The sequence below is a fragment of the Amphiura filiformis genome, chromosome 16 (genome assembly GCF_039555335.1).
Source record: "Amphiura filiformis chromosome 16, Afil_fr2py, whole genome shotgun sequence".
Lineage (NCBI taxonomy): Eukaryota > Metazoa > Echinodermata > Ophiuroidea > Amphilepidida > Amphiuridae > Amphiura > Amphiura filiformis.
The window spans coordinates 43,141,880-43,159,983 of record NC_092643.1 but is presented as its reverse complement, the minus strand read 5'-3'; the positions used below and the strand labels follow the sequence as shown (position 1 = coordinate 43,159,983).

At 35.2% G+C, this 18,104-nt stretch overlaps 1 protein-coding gene across 1 annotated transcript in view; it reads left to right on the top strand.

The window, feature by feature from the left end:
• The window catches only part of LOC140172662 (uncharacterized), a 162,602-nt gene that overhangs the window by 119,560 nt on the left and 24,938 nt on the right, over positions 1-18,104 (top strand). Inside the window, exons 36-39 of the mRNA XM_072195794.1 lie at positions 706-852; positions 6,506-6,694; positions 8,583-8,750; positions 10,070-10,321. Coding sequence (XP_072051895.1) covers positions 706-852; positions 6,506-6,694; positions 8,583-8,750; positions 10,070-10,321 — 756 coding nt within the window. The remainder of the gene's footprint in view (positions 1-705; positions 853-6,505; positions 6,695-8,582; positions 8,751-10,069; positions 10,322-18,104) is intronic.

The following is an 18,104-nucleotide window of genomic DNA, read 5'->3' as shown; positions in this document are numbered from 1 at the left end:
AAAACGTTAAGAAAAAATATTCAAGCCATTTCAAGAACATACATAATCCAACCATATCCAAAGGCCTAACAATGAATTAGAAATTTCCCAAAATGTTCACCAAAATTCAAGAATTTTTATTTTATTTATGATTAAGCTAAATATTACTTGTACTTTACAAAGGAATGATGATGTCACTGCAACCTGAAATGTTGCAATGAAATCACAGATCCATATGACAATCTATTGAATACTGATCCTTAAGACAACTTATTCATGCACCCATTCACTCTATTGATTTGAGAGAGAGAATGCTATTATACTAATGTCCTAGTCAAGCTTCAGTTGGAGGTGAAAATATTGTTGCATCAAAATATGTTCGCTAACAATGGTAGAAATTTTGAATTTGGATAAAAATTGTGGGAAATCTATACTACCGATTCATTATTAGGCCTTTGGATAAGGTTTGATTAAGTATGTTCTTGAAATGGACTGCATTATGTTTTCTTACTGTACACCTCCTTTAACATTAAAATGGCAGCCATTTTGAAGGTGTATGCTATTTCAGAATTTGTTCAAATCAAGTCTGATATATTTTTCTGACGTAGTATTGCATAGGGTCTATACAGTTTACATGAAGATACACATCACGTTTGAAGAAAAAAAAACTGATGTAAAGGTAATCATTTCATTTATGTGAAATTTGTCATGTTCATTATTTCAAAGCTTGCCCACCATGAAGAAAAGTTGATGCTGATGGAAAATAGTCTTCAATCTACCCAAGAGCAGCTTAGCAACAGGGTCACAGAGGTCGTCAGACATGAGCAGTTGAACAAGAGATTACAGGCGGAATTGAAGGCTGCTAAGGAACAGGTAAACATTGCAACATTTTATATTTTTCTGTGCTTTATTCTTTGCTTACATTTCCACTTCACAATTTGTAAGCTTGAAAATCCTGGATTTATTGTTTACAATGTCCTTTTTGTAGGTTATGGTTCAATAGATACCCACTAAAAAGGTTATTTCCAAAATTTCACTTGATTCGGACATTGAATTTGCGAGTTTAAGTATAATTACACATTACAGCATCCCATATGCTACTGTGTTGTTATTTTGGCTTTCAACAGCCGTAAAATACAAATTGGACGATATCTTTGTCCAACAACCAAATCTGCAACAAAGTTTATGGGCACAAACATTGTGTAGTACTGGGTTACTGATGATATAATAATCTCAAGTTTTTTGGGGTAAGTTGAAGGCTGTAAATCACAAATTGCATGAGTGTCCCTTTGAGAACAAACTATGTCATTTTATTTCAGTTGCCAGCTTAGTGTTATGGCTCCACCAGAGGTATTATGTTTCCTGGTTGTCCGTCTGTCATTCTGTTAAGTGCAATCTCTCGAACTGATACGGAGTATAGTGATGTGACTTGGTGGAGGGGTGGCAATTGGTGGTCATCAAATTCCACTAGATTTTTGTTGCAAAATGTGCTAATTTGGTTGCTCATTTGCATAAATTTGCATTTTAAAAACTTTGTTTTATTCAGATTTTGTTATTATTTTGAATAGTCCCCCAGCTCCAAGTGAAATTGCCACGGTTAAAATGATATGTGTCAAGGTGGAGGCATTGGGGCCAACACTTTGTGTAGAGAACCAGGCAACCCGAGAATTGCAGAATTCCAGCTGAATAATAGACAAACTTGACTGTTAGTTTATCCAAAGTTTATGCTGTATATCTTGACAGTTTTCCCATCAGCCACTGCCAATTGGCCATCAGGTGTAACAACCATATCCTGTGGATTATATAAACCATCCATGAGACGCGCGATAAACCGACCCGTCATGGCGCAATATTGTTCTATAATACCTGTCCATGTCAAATCTACCTGCACAAGCCTAGCGACCAGAAAACAGTCTGTTTCCGTGTGATAGCAAAACCCTAATGCGCATGGGATGTCCAGTTGTCGGATTACACGTCCAGATTCTAAGGACATTATTACAATTTTGTCCTTGTGCAGTATGCTTACAAGTCCTCCTGGGTAAACAGCTAATTGGTATGGATTGATGGTTGTAGTAAGCTTACTTGCTTCTTTACCAGGATCAGATGGTAGCACAAAAATGGCAGAATCGTCAAAGTCGGCTACTAGTATGGTGTCATTATCGGTCACTGCAATTCTGTGTGCTAATGGTGTATGCGCATTTACTTTGTCTTCACTCTCTGTGTGTTTTTTGTAAGTGGATCTAAATTCAACTTTTCCGCCATATTTGCCCTGAGCTGAGTAGACTTCCACATGAGATAATCTCGCTACCAGGAACTCGCCTTGCATCGTCACGGCAACGTCTTGCGGCATCTGCATTGTGTTTTTAATGGTCAGTTTAAGATTTCGCTTTTTCTTGCATTTTCCGCTGGGTTTCTTTCGTACAATAGTAACACACTTCTTGCCGGAGTCGGTCACAACTAGGTAATTGTAAGAAGTTGTCGCAATGTGTGATGCATCCTTGAAATTTGGCAGCTCGTATTTCAGCTTGAGTTGACATGGTCTGAGGCGAATGAGATTACCAGCATGTGTGTTTATGTATGTCTCTGTTGGACATCTCAACATACCTGAAAGAATGAACAAGAAACCAAAGTATACATTTATTGCACAATATGTTGAAGGGAAATTTGTTGGAATGTATATCAGGACAGCAAAGTTGATAGACATGATTGCAGGTGATGAAGTTCTATAGCAGTAAACAAGTTTCAGAGACCATTGACAGTGACTAGCTGAGAACACTGAAAATGTACTATCGGCATGTGATGTTATACAAATATTAACTGTCGATGAGTGTGATAGTCGGAAGTATATATTATCACAGGCGAGAGGTATGTTGTTCAAGTTTTTACTCTGCCTATGCATGTCATGTTTCCATTTGTAAATTCATATTTAATTGTGCTAGTGTGCTATGCATAATTCTTCTTTCCCCTGTTTATTGATATATTAAGAATTACTAATTAAGCATCATTAATTTGGTCTTGTGTGATAGTTTGTAATGTTTGAATGTTTCTATGTCCCAGTGTATGATGCGTAAGCCTCTTCCCTTGACCATTACTCAATTTCATTAAATTTGTTTTATATCGCTCATACATAAATTCAAGAATATTTAAGAATAACACCCAAGTTCTACCGTGGATTATTTTATTTTATTTTATCAAAATTTACCCATTCATGAGGTAATACACTTGCAAATCGTGCTAAGGAACAGTTTCTTCCTTGCACTTACGTGACACACGTATTCTGTCTGTCATAGGTGCGGAGGCTAGTTACGTATTGCGCAGCATAATTAACATCGTTGGGATGGAAAGAACTATCAAATGGGGGTAGTTGATGGGAAAAATATCAAATGGTTAATAACTAATGAACTGTCTTAATTTATGTGTAGTATAAAAGTGTTGAAAACTTTATCAAACTAAGGCAAACAACAGGTACACTGCCAACAGCAACAAGCCGGAGAGAGGGTCTGGATCTTGTGTGAGATACAAGTATATATACATTGTATGAGTTCCAACAAGGTTTAACAGGCCACAGGTTTAAAGTTATGCACAATGCTTTCGATACAATATCATCTTTATGTGTGTTAATACTACAATCTACACTCTACAACAGTATCAAACTAAGTTATGTGTGTAGATCCCTCATCATATTAGATCACCATTTATATTAATGTAATGTAAATATTTATTTACCTTCCACAGGGTTGAGACACATGGTATCGGTATCAATGGCTAAAACCCGGTTAAGCTCATCTTCAAACCAGTTGATTGTCCGAGTGTATTCCTTGCTAGGGGTACCTTGAAGCGTACTGCTAGCGTTTGTTCCAGAATTACGAATATCTTGAGCAAGCTCTCTCTGGCGTTCCTTCTCTGCTTGAACTGTCTGTATTCGAGCATGTTCACTTTCTTGGATGCGTTCTCTCAGATCCTTTGCAAGGTCGTCGACCTTTGCTTTTACTAGCTGAACCTGTTGATCTATAGCTTCTTCTTGAACTGCAAGCAGTCGGTTGATTTCTTCTTCCAGATTATCAAGTTCTTCGATATTTCGTTCACATTCTAATGATTTTTCTTCAACTTGAAGTAACTTTTTGTTCATTTGTTCATCCTGGATTTCTCTGATCTCTTTCAGTGCCATAATTATACAGTTACATGCGACAAACACTAGAGTATTGCTTAAAAGTAACTGAAGTCACTAGTGGGGAAAACCTTTGCACACTGCACAATGTTGTGTATTTACACAGATTACAACATGTCATGTCTATTGAAAAAAAACCCAAAAAACTTGTAGTACATGTAAATGACTTGAAATCGCTGGCTTTTAATCCATCTCCGACAATAACATCTACAACTCCACCAGTAAGTGTTAACAGTGGGTATGGCGAAGTTCATAATTTGGCAACTTATTTCAGTGTGATATCAGTAATTCCACAATTGTCTTTATCACTACCAGTCAACCAAGTCTCAGTAATTGCTCAAATATCAAGCTGATTTGAAATAATGTAGTCACACAATGATGATTACAGTAGAAATCATTTTTTTGGTTCGTATCTGAGTTCAGACACTAAAGGTGATATAAGGTCTTGTGCTGCCTTGAGTATTATTTTGTATCAGCTTAGCTATTGATGATTTTATTATATATTTTAGTGCACATATTTCTTGTTTGATGGACATCAGCTTTCAACGACCTATTAACCATGTTAATATCTCATTACATAAAATAATAAAATAATAATAATAATAAAACAGCAAATTACACAAGGCAGCCATTGGTTACATTGCATTTTGCATGGGAACTCTAGTTTGAAGGTGAATTCCAAATAAATAATGCTATCTATAAATACCTGTGAGTTATAGTCCAATAATTTACTTGTGTAAATAATATTTAGTAACAGATAAATTTGCAAAGTAAACAGCTATTATAATTTATTTTTTGTTTGCTTAATAAGAAACTGAGGAGACAGTGGTCTTAATTTTGCTGTCAAACTGGTACAGTTGAGAAGCACTATGCAAAAAACAGAAAATGAAATAGTTGACTATATGTTTACAGAATTTCAAATATTTACATGGGAGAACAGATTTTATTAAAGTTAGAAGTGTGTAAGTAATTTACCACTTGTCTGAAGTGATATTTTTTATCAGTGTTCAAAGGTCACTTACAGTCACCAACTGATTTTGTATAAATATTTACCTACAATTCTGTGTCAATTCTGCACTCAAAAAAATATCAAAAAATGATTTGCAGGTAGATGTCATTTATATCCATAAATGGGCTATTCCAGTTGAAATCTATACACCCCTTATGTATATGTAAGACATGATCTTTATCTCCCACACAGAGAGTATAAATTCAATGTGGCTACCTCAATGGGGTAATTCCATTTGAAATCTATACCCCCTGTGTGGGAGATTAAAGTCATGTCTTCCATAGGGGATGTAAGAATTTGAACTGGAACACCCCAATTCTTCACTCAATAATTATCGTTAAAAATCTTGTACCCAGTGCACATGATAGACCTCATTTTGATATCCATAATGTATTTGTATCCAAAATTTTATATGTGACCGTCCATCACGAAACGCTCGTAAAGTCGCCCCCTGGTCAATTTTGTTTTCTTCTGTGTTTAAAAAATATATATCATAAGCTTTACAATGATATATCATTTTGCACTGTAACTCAGAATACAATTTGGCGACTTTACAAGCAGTTTGCGGTGGACGGTCACATATGGTTAATGTAATATGGCAACATGAATTGAGTTATAACTTAGTAAGAGGCCCAGATGGATAAAGAAAGAGTCGCACAAATATATTATAAGTAATATTTAATGAGTTGTTTGATCTTTTCCAAACTTTCTTAAAATATTTTTTATATTTATAGAGATCTACAGGAACTGGTATAAATAGGTTATAATGAATGGGGCAGATATTAGTGATAGAAAGTCCAGGATTTTATACAAATGTTTATATTATAAAATGAGATGAGAAGCTGTGACTTGTGGTTTATGTCCCAAAAATGGGTTGTATTGTTATTTGGATTTGTTTGTTTGTTGTTGTTTTTTGGGGGGGGTGGAGGAGGATAGATTGTGCTATTTTTAAAGCCCCATCCTGGATCCACTATGATGGATAATTATTAGTAGATATTTTTGAAATATGTATAAATACTTGGTTTTCTTAAGCACTCAACTGTAACAACTTTTTACGTTAGTATGAATTGAGAATATAATACTTTTACAAGGTCATCTAGGGTCATCTGAGGTCAAATAAGTTAAAGATTGTTGGATTTTTATAACACTTGGTCAAAATGGATAGCAATGAAAGACGACGTCCAAGAGTAAACTGGATGATAGCCTCCCCTCTTGGTAAGCAATCAAATGTTGTGAGAAATCAGAAAACACAAATGAAAGACAAAATTTTAGGTTATTTCATGGTACAGTAGTAAAGTAAATGACATGAACATCGTTAACATTTGTGTCATTGTTTGCTTTCTTTGCAGGTACAGCTTCATGAGGAGGAAGCAGAAGACCAACAGAATCTTGTTGAAAGATTGAAAGAGGAGCTGGAGACGGCCCGTGAGGATACAGAGGTGATCCGAGGTGAAGTCAAGAAACTTCAAGATATGAGAGAACAGCTTGAGAGACATGTGGAAGAGACAAGACAACAACAGAGAATATCTGCAGAACAGGTGAGGAACCTATTGTGGAAGAGGTACCAATTTGATGCACTTTTAGACAAAGGAGGTGGTTAAGGAATTGGATATCAACGTTTGCAGGTTTTTTTTTGTGGGACCTAAGAGCACATCAGACACCTCAAATTGCATTCTGAATATGAGGAATGTCCTTCTGATCTCAAATCAATTTGATTTTTTGAAATTCGGGACATAAATACAAATTTTATGGCAAATGATTAAAAATTGATATTTTTCATATTTTTGACATTTAACAGTCCTCGAATAACCTTTATAAATTGAATAATATGTACTAAAGGTGTATGTAGCTGGGAGGAAAAGCTGTCCATCATTTAAAAATTTTGACCTTTCGTATTGAAGATATCATTTTTCCAAAACACCTCAAATTTGTAGGTCTTTGGGGAAAAAAATTAATATATTCTATACGAAAGGTCAAAATTTTCAAATGATCACCGGCTTTTCCTCCCAGCTACATACAATTTAAAGTACATATCATTTGATTTATAAAGTTTACTACGAGGACTGTTAAATGTTAACAATATCAATTTTAAATAATTTGTCATAAAATTTGTTTTATATTGCGATTTGCAGAAAATCAAAATTATTTGATATCAGAAAGGACATTCCTCGTATTCATAATGTAAATTGATGTGTTCTCATGTCCCACAAAAAATACTGTGCAAACGTTGTTATCCGATCCCTTTAAAGAGACTACCAGCATAATCACTGGCCTTACATTTGCTTGAAGGTCCTTGCATAAGTATTCATTGAAAGAATCAAAAAATAACATCTTCCCCGGTAATCTCCTCTTCTTTTCTTGAAAATTATAAGCATAGCAAGGGAAAACAGGGTAATCATTTTAAGAAATTTTCCTTTGATCTTGGTTTTTAATGGGATGCAATTTTCATTTATCATGGTGTGTTTTATATATATTTTTACCCCTTTTTTCAATTTTTTTTTCTTGCCATGGTGGACTATATTATTTGCCCTGTGATATGGGAAAGGTTCTGTGTTTTGTTTTGTCACTTGTCCTGCATGTTTGTGTGTTTGGGGGATGGGTGGGTGCGTTGACTGTTGAGGGGGGTGTTTGGGTGGGATTTATGTTTTTGTGTAGAAAATCCCTGGTCTAGTTTATTGATGCACTCATAACCAACATTATTTGTTTGATCTTATTATGCATGTTGTATGGTGCTGATTCTGCCCACCCATGGCAGGGGGACCCAACAGTTGCCTTTGTGTTTTCATGCTTTTGCTGGGCTACCACTTCTTTTTCTGCTTGCCTTTTTCATCACTCTTGGTAGTGCGTAGCATTTGCTCTTTTTTTAAAATTATTTTTTAACAGAGGTATTGGTTGGGTCCTGTTGTCGCGGTGGGGCAGTATTATTTAAATCTCATTGTCATAATCTGATTGTATGATTTAATTTGTATCTTTGCATCTATCTTGGTTACCGTAATTAAGATGGGGTCTGGTGGACCATGTCTGTATGTTCTTTTTTCCCTTCCACCAGGCCCAAATACAGGTGAATAAAAATGGAAAAAAAAAAAAAGAAAATGAAAATTATAAGCATAGGCTATGGTAAGCATTGAGTCCTTAAATGTTAGTCATAAATGTGACCTGCTACCACAAAATGAGCATAAACTTGCAAGTTGGTAGTTTCGAGACGCCCTGGCTACTGCATTGGTGTTCCTTGTTTCACACGCACCTGTTCCAAGCCAGTAGTATGTCTGTATTGTACTTTGTGAATGGGGCACAATGGGTCATTCATGATGGACATACTACTGGCTTTTACAGGTGCACCATGGCAAACAAAAAACATCAACTGGCTCAGCCAAAAAGTGGGTTGGTCAGTTTCCGAATAAATTTTGCAATATTTATCTTGTGTAGGTTAAACGACATGAAGCAACCATTCAAGATTTAAGAGATGAGATGCAAGCAGAAAGACAGAGGTATAACAACATGACCAAGCAGTTACAGGAAGCTAAGCTTACCGTAGGACAACTGGAAGAGGAAAATGATGGCTACAAGAGAGAAATCAGAGATGGACAAAATCAGGTACTGTTGACTATATTTTTTTTTTCAAACACGGTATAAATCATTATGGGACACCCTGTAGCCCATTATGGATAGAAATGATGTCTATATGCAACTAATTTTTTGATGGTATTGACAAAGAACTGTAGGTAAATATTGATCAAAATCAGAAGGTGACTGAAAGTGACCTTTGAACATTGATAAAAATAAGGCCGTGTGAAATATGTGAATTCATCGGTTTCATCAGGGATCTTTCATCATTTTACTTTCTCTTTGGAAATTAATAAATCTTTTACTTTCTCTTTGGAAATTAATAAATTAATAAATCACTGCTTACGTCCAATATTGCATAACAAGTCAGGATGTCTGTTTGTTTCTTGTTATAATCTGATGAAATTTGTGAATTTATCGGTTTCATCATTTTACCTTCTCTTTGGAAATCACTGCTTACGTCCAATATTGCATAACAATATGTGACATGATCAAGGGGAATGAGTCACATGTCGGCCCTGGTCAAAAATGAGTTTTACGCATGTTTCTAAGGAGGACATTTAGAGCTTTCAGAAACTGAAAACCCTATGTTGATACGACTTTTCTTTGGGAAGTTACATCAATTTATCAATCGCTGAAAGCAATATAAAACAAAAGAATTTTAACACTTTCTTTGCCAATATCTCAAAATCAATATTAGCGACATCCCACTCATTTCCCTTGATCGTGTCACATATCTGTATGTTTCTTGGTATAATCTGTTGCAAGGTTCCTTTAATGCGTTAACTATCACGTAAACATGCGTGATGTCAAGCGTGTGCAAAGGACCGTATGGAAAATAATACACGCTGGATGGTTAGCAGTACGCTTAGGGATGCACACTAGATATCAAGGGGGGGGGGGCTTGGTAGTTTTTTTGTGTTTTTTTTTAATTGTCATGCTATCTGAGCATTAAAAAAAAGCTGCATCCCAGACCAAAAAAAATTGTTCCACCTCGGACCAAAAAAAAATAATATTTGGTGTCAAGGGTGAAAAAAAAAATTGTCACAGTTAGTGATGAAAAATTAACCTCATATAGCTTTTTAATTTGATTTAATCAAGGCAATCAAATATTTAGTGTGTAAAATTGTGAATCCAATCACGCAAAGAATTTATGAAACATGTCTGTTAAAATTGCCACGTTTACATACAGCTTTGACGAAGGTGAAAGTCAGAGATTGCAACTTTTATGATGTCCTGTCCAGGCAGCTCATTGAGATAAACCCTTTAATCATGTATGGACATATATTTAATTTCCAGAGAACCTCTGCTCTAATATGTTTTTTTTTTTTCAATTTGTCCTGTCTTAGATTGGTGACAAAGACAACCGAATCATCCAGCTTGAAGATGACCTATCCAATGTTAGCGCCAAGCTGAAGATGGTCAAGGAAGATCTTACAGAAAGGGATGGTCAGTTGCAGATGGTCAGAATGAATCTAGAGACTGCCCAGAGACAGAATGACCACCATAGCCAGGAGATTGAGAGATATGAAGAGAGGCTGGGAAAGATGCAGAGTCAACTGGAACAGAGTCAAGAAGAAAACAGTGGCTACCAGAAAAATGTAAGCGATATGAGATGTTTTGTGTATATATGGGTTAAGAATCAGTGATAAGACCCATGCTATGCTTTTAATTAGGCAAAAAAATGTTTGATTGCCATTCAGTGGGATTCGGGGGATGGGTCGGTCGGTCAGAATTTTTTATTTTTTTAGTGACTCAATACTGTATAGGCCTGTAGGCAATGAACATTGGTCATGTGGAAAGATACATCAATACTTCACTTCAGACATTCAATATGCAAGATACACCATAGAAATGGATTCAATTAGAATGATCGCATATTTACAGGCATAAGGCGCCAAGTTTATTGGAAACATTGATGCAGTCTTGGACAGTTATAAATGTTATAATAAGTTTACAGTAATGATCTTCTTCATAAGAAAAAATATTGTTGGCCAAATTCAGCTTTGAAATGAAATTTAGATACATAAAAAGTAATAAAAACCATTAAAATTATAAACTAAAAACTAAAATTTTTTTTAAAGGGCTGACCCTGATTTTGTCAAATTTTGGGTCGGTCAGTGGAGGGCAAGCAAACAATTTATTTTGCCTTATGAAGGTGTTGCTGTTTTCACTTTGGACAATTTACCTTGACCTCACTGGCACTCCCCAATTCATTATTTGCTATGTTATTTTCTTGCGGATACTGCATGTTTGTCTCACCGTAGTTAAGAGACTATGTAATCACTTTTCCGTATGGATGGCTGTAGGGGTGTGTCAGTGTTTGCCTGTAAACAAGGACACACACAAGATAACTGCACTTACCTGCAACTGGGGACAATCCTTGATCTCAAACTGCTGCAATATACCTCAAATGCATGCTAAATGCATTTGAGCGATATTTGCTCAAAACCGCGGACCACATGTGTAAAAAATACAGTCAGCAGTTGATGGCTAAAATTCGGTTTTGTATCATAAACAACAACAAATCTGCTATTTTGGTTAGTGGGTCACGGTCACCCGAGGTCATCCAGGGATCATCTGAGGTCAAATTAGTAAAAACTGTTTTTCTCTAAGACTAGCGGTTGCACGTTCCTCAAACTTGGTGGGTGGGTGCGCATCTTGACACGAGACAGAACAAATTTGTACTGGTTAGTGGGTCAAGGTCATCCAGGGGTCATCTGAATGAGTTAAATAAGAATTAGTTGCTTTGAATTTGATATTTTTGGTTCACTATCCATTGGGCCTGTTTTGTGAGAAAAGTGTCCCTAAAATTGAGATGGAACCAGGGTCCATCTCAGTTTCTGGGCGCCAAATGGCTCCCGTCTCCCACTTGTGTAAACCCTTGGTAGGCCCCTACTTGTTTGTTGTTGACTGCTTTATGTGTGTACGCGCAGCATGACAGGTTTGGACTAGTCCATACAGGACCAACGCAATATTTAGTACTATAATCAACGCGCCAGGCGTTGGTCCTTATAGATCCGACATATCCTCCCTTGGAAAGTCAAGGGAAATGTCAAACTGACTAACCACGCCTACTGACAGCTACTGACGATATTAGCCAATCAGATTAGACTTGCCTTCCACCTGCCAACTACTAGCTTCCAGCTTTGGATCTAACACCACTATTGCGTAACAATATCGATAATCATGTCCATTCATTCATTCATTCAATTTATCTATGTCCTCTTCAATTGGGAAACTATTGAAGATTTTCCCCGGGACTTTTGATAATAGAGGTTATCCACTTCACTCATGTGTGACTTCTAACAAAAGGCACTGGTTCCCGTAGTATTCGCTCATTCAAACTAATTCAATGCACGACCCTCGGAGTTACCTGCATGACTTTGGCGGGCTATTTTGAAACAGTCATGGTTGCACATGCAGCAGGTACTTCTTTAGAATGTCCTAAACAAGGTATAGCAGTCGTTGATAGGACATGCGGCTTATAGAACATGGATAACCTCTATTCCTGTCCCATATAAATCAATGGTTAAGAAGATACTAGGCGATTATTTGACCCGTGACTCGGGCTGAAATGTTCTTTTTCAAGTTCTTCACTTTGTAGGTTGCGCACATTATACAGGGTTTTTTTTTTGGGGGGTGGCCATCGTTTCATTTTATCATTAGGCCTCAGTTATTATTATTTGTTTTACAATACTATAAAAATGGATGACGCCGCTATTTTGCATGCTTCAATAAACTAAATTTTACATGGACATGGTTTTCCGACAGGATATGGGAAGAGCTTTATTTTCCAGTCAGCGCCAATTTGTGTTAATTTTCTTTAAAATGTCGACATCGCCATAAAATGTAGTCATTTACTTGATTTGTAGTTTAGTCCAATTCCTATTAAAGTGAGGTAGGTCTATTCACTTTCTTTACTAACACAATATTTCAAGAGTTTGTTTCCAAAAGGCATTAGTTCAATAGCTGCCTTGTGTAACATTTTGCTGGAATATTTTTACATTCTAAAGTTTAAATGACATTTAACGATTGGAATGGATATGTTTGCACATCTGGCTTATTCTCTTTCAATAATAGATTTGTCCCCTAAAATTGTCAAATCCAAGGTTTTAAAATGGCTGCCATTGCACTTGATGTCCTTTTCTTCTTCGCACGTGGGAAGTTAAAGGGATTTGCAATTATTTGCCAAAATATTATTGTTATAACTATATATTCTACTACGCCAATGTTATTAGAGTGGCAAGGTTACTGCTACTCAATATTTTCAAATAAAAATCCCACAAAACAGTCTTTGGACTTAATGCCTTTTGGAACCAAACTCTTCATTTAATGATGTTCAAATTTTCTCCATTATTTTAGGACCCTGGAATAAGGCAAAAAAAGATCATCGCTTTATTCAATACATTTAATTTAAAAAATGGCATTTTTTGGTGATTTTTGTTCAGTTTTGACCAAAAGAACAAGTTTTTATATGGGATTTTTTTTGAAAATTGACATATACATCTTGCAAAGTGTATCAGTTTACTAAGATGGATGTTTGGATCAAAAACGTCAATCATAACATTTTTCTGCGACCTATGGTTTTTGACCTATGACCCCTTGAATTGGAATTCATAAGTAGGCCTAAAACGGGTGTTTTTAGTGATTTTGGTGTGGGGGTACAAAATATTTTGGTGTATACAAAAAAAGGATCCAAAAAAAGTGGTTCTAAAAGTTTAACACATGTGTAGGGGGTCAAAAAAGTTTTGACATACCGATATCAAAATTTTCCAGCCCCCAAGTATTTATGAACGCTCCTTAGCTTTTTAAGTACTGTATCTCTTCCAAATATGGCAAATTAGGCCTATAAACATTTAGATTTTGCAGTGTTCCTTTTTTTTGACCTCGCCTCATACAAACAGACGGCTGCCAAAAATTGAAAAACGATGAAAGCAGTGCACTTTTTAAAATTTTGTCTTGTCTTGTCTTTAGTTGTTTGTAACTTTGCCTCAGCTCCGTCCGTGAATGACGTAGTTAAAAGTGATGAATCCCATGCCCCTCGGTTCAAACGAGAAGACCATGTTTTTTTTTAAAGATTTGATATTAAAATAGTTTAAATCAAAACCCTAAATTCAAATAGTAATCACAGGCCCTTTCATGCCTTCGGGATTAAAGAAATATACTGTGATTTTTTTCCGCCTTTTTTTTCACATGCATTTGAAATATCAACACATTCAACAGTAGGCCTACTTGCGAGTGGTACCGCCTTTTATTTTATTTTACTCACTCTGTTATTTCCAGTTTGGTGTTAAAGGGTTAATGTACGATTTCTTCAAATTTTTAATTTGTCATTATATATTCAAAATGCTGAAATAATACCAGTAATAGGCCCTAATTATCGGGAATGGCTTCTGTCCATTTTGAACTGAAATAACGAGGTAAACACTGTTTGTTATTTTGGCCGTTTAACACGCAGTTCTATAAAGTCATAATTTTGAATTATGACTTTATGTCTAACTTTGCTCTGTTTACCTACAAACACAACAAATTTGGCTGATTCCATTTAAATGCAAGTTGTGACATGTGTATACATTACAAATATGCCATAAAATCAGGTTTGAAAAAAATTAACCAAATTCATATTATAAGATCGTATATTATGACTTTAATAAATCAAAGTTCAGTTCCAAATAAACGGTGTGTATAATTGATGTTCTTTTAGCTTTTTTAATGGTATCACGGTTAGGCCTATCGACAAATGTGACAATATTAAATTAAAAAAAGAAAACAAACCTAGAATCATACAAATGACTTTTTGTTAACACTGATTAGGCCTACATTATCTCTGCACTGATATAGCAACAAAAAACTCTCATTTAATTCATACCAGCCCGATTTACACTGGTCATGGAAAATAGTAGATATCTACTACTTCCATGCACTGGTAAGCGACCTCAAAAGTTTGTATTGCTTTGATTGCATTATCAAAACTAGAGCGGTTCTCGGCTTTCGCGGTTCTCGGCATTCGCGGTTCTCGGTAGTGTGGGTTGGTCCGTATGTGACGTTTCTGTTCAGAACCTTGTGTGACCCTTAAAAAAAAAAAAAAAAATCATCCGCCACCACTGGTTATAACAAGGGCCTTGTAAATGCAACTGGTGAGACAGAGCCTCGAATGACGCTTTGTGTTTTCAGTCTGATTTGAGTTCCCTAACAGGTACAAAGTTTACGCATTATCATTAGGCCTACCAAGTATTGTATGTCCTATAATCTCTTATGTATGACATGGATCTTTACCATGATTGTGCAAGCCAAAAAAATATCATTTCAATACCCCAAACATGCATTAAAAAAAGACCATGTTTTACACATGCAACCTCAAGTTTAGACATATAATTTAATTTTCCCTAAACCCTCATGCACGGGAAAAATCATGCCGCCACCATTGGTTATGACAAGGGCCTTTTAGGGTGCACACCAGTAAATAACCCCCACTGACTTTCTGTACAGACAGGGGCCGGAAAACAACTCAGTTCTTCAAAACTTCCCTTTCTGCAAGCAGAAGGTCAGATGATTACATCCATTGTAAAAAATTAATATATGGATTTCAGGATTTTTTTTCCAGAAATATTGTAAAAAGTTCAACCTATAACCCATACAGCTAACGCCACCTCACAAACAGCTTGGTGTTTCTGAAATGTAACACATTTTGAAAGTCGTCATAAAAAGTCGGATCCTGCTAAATTTACACAGACAATCTAATTTACAGGCCTAAATGATGATTAAATATGAATCAGGGCCTAATAGTTGCCTTTTAAGCCTTTTCTAATGTATTACATTAAGTCATATTGCACATTTCCTCGCTTCAAATACTGTTTTTTTTCCTTCCAGGGTGTAGCTAGACTTCTCCGTACTCCACTTGCCAATTGTGCTTCTGGCTATTGCATTTAAGCTTAAAACTCTGATTATTATTTGTGCACAATTGAGAGATTTTCACATCTAATCTTTTCAGTCACCGTGCCCTCTGTTTGTTAGCTTCCCAAGTGGACTACTGACTGGGATTTTAACACGGGATTCTATGGAGAGTTAGGCCAATTTCTGGCCTAACTAAAATTGGTCATGATGTAATGCATCTTTAAATGAATCTGGCTTGTGATTGGTCCCCAGATATCGTTATTGATTGAACAAATTCATCAGGATCGGTAGAGTAAACTAGTAAACCAGAGTTCGGAGTATCTGATCCAAGAAAATGCACTTACTGCTTACGTTTCAACAGCCATGTTGTCTGTGTCAACACTTGATGAGGAGTGACTGCAATCTACTGACAACCAACGCTAGAGGGATATGTAAAATCAGGCGGTTTTTGCGATTTTAGCCATTAAGCCCCCCACCGCATAAATCTGAAAGCCCTCTGAGCCCCCCTCCTGGAGACGCTATTGCAAAATCAATGGAGAGAAACTATACTACCTTGTTTGTTAATAAAATGAAACGGGGTACATCAGGCATCTATGAGAGCCAAAAAGGCCTCAAATTGAGCAAAGAAAGACATTAATTTTCACGCATTTCAACCAAGACGCTTCATTAGTGGTGTTCGCTCTGAATGTCATATTATCATGACCGTTTTATTTTGTTTTATGTTAAGGGCTGGGGTATGAACGCTTGGACAGTATTTATTGTGGGACATTAGAGCACATCAGACATATCGAATTGCATTCTGAATACTAAGAATGTCCTGATATCAAATAATTTTGATTTTTTGAAATTCGCAATGTATATACACATTTTATGACAAATCATTAAAAATTGATATTTTTGATATATAACAGTCCTCGAAGTAAATTTTATAAATTTAATGATACATTCTTTAAGTATATGTAGCTGGGAGGAAAGGCCGACGATCAATTGAAAATTTTGACCTTTCGTATTGAAGATATGGATTTCCCCCAAAAAAATAGGTCTTTTTGGGAAATAAAATCCATATCTTCAATATGAAAGGTCAAAATTTTCAATTGATCGTCGGCTTTTCCTCCCAGCTACATACACTTTAAGAATATGTCATTAGATTTATCAAATTTACTTCGAGGAGTTATATATCAAAAATTTGAAAAATATCAAATTTTAATAATTTGTCATAAAATTTGCATTATATCGTGAATTTCAAAAATGAAAATTATTTGATATGAGAAAGACATTCTTCGATTCAGAATGCAATTCGATATGTCTGATGTGCTCTCATTTCCCAAAAAATACTGTCGAAACGCTCAAAAACGCTTCATTCCAGATCCCTTAAGTATATGTCATATTACATGTTTCACATTTGTACGATTTTAAATAATTCTTTATCATGTTTATAGGACATGCTCTGTTATATTTTTATATGCTCTTTTCATTCTTGAAAAGATAGATCATGCTTTTTATTTCACCCATTGGGTATTTCTTTATTAATTTGTGTTTATATGGCGATTTCAAGTGGGATAATAACTCCTGGATGACGTAAGCATAATGTTGATAGATTTAAATATCATTATAAATAGGCACTTAATAATAATGATATTGAAATAAATTGATAAATAGATAAATTAATAGATAAATAAATAAAAGATATATATAAGCCTAGATAAATAATAAATAAATGATAAACTAGGAGTAAATTGTAAACATTAAATATCTTAGAGCAAATGAGCATTTAATAAGTTTTTTATGATAAATATTTTGGCCCTTCTTGTAATGCTTTTATCATTATTTTATCTTTTACTAATTTTTTTTAAGACATTCTCGCTTATTTATTTTTTATGTGTTCCTCTTATCATTTGTGAAGTATTTCTTTATTTTTGTTTTAGTACAAGTGATCACTGAGTATGTTTAACTGTGGAAATATCGGTAGATAAGGTGTTTTTTTTTTTTTTTTTGAGTATTATTTATAAGTGTATCAACATACATTTCACATGTCATGATTTTTCATTGTTTTATTTTAAAGCAATTCTTTATTGGGGTGCATGCTCTCATATATTAGGTGGTTTTTTTTCATGTTCCTCTTGTCATTCTTGATAGATGGCTGTTTATTTATGTCGCGTGTTAAGTATTTTTTAAATTTTTGGTCGAAGTGTATAATTATCATCAGACACATGTCACATTTTTATGTATGATTTTGCATTATTTAATTTCAAATTATATAATTTTTTAAACGTACTAACGTAGTTCTTTGTTTTTGTTTCTGTGAATATCATCCGATACAGTAGGCCTCCTGCACATTATGATTTTGCCTTGCTTTATTTAACTCTTTACTGGGGTGCATGCTCTCTGCTGTTTTTTTCATGTTCCTCTTATCATTATTGACAAGATAGCACCTGCTGTACGCTGTTTATTTATTTCGCCCTAGATTATGTCTATACTTGTGTTTTT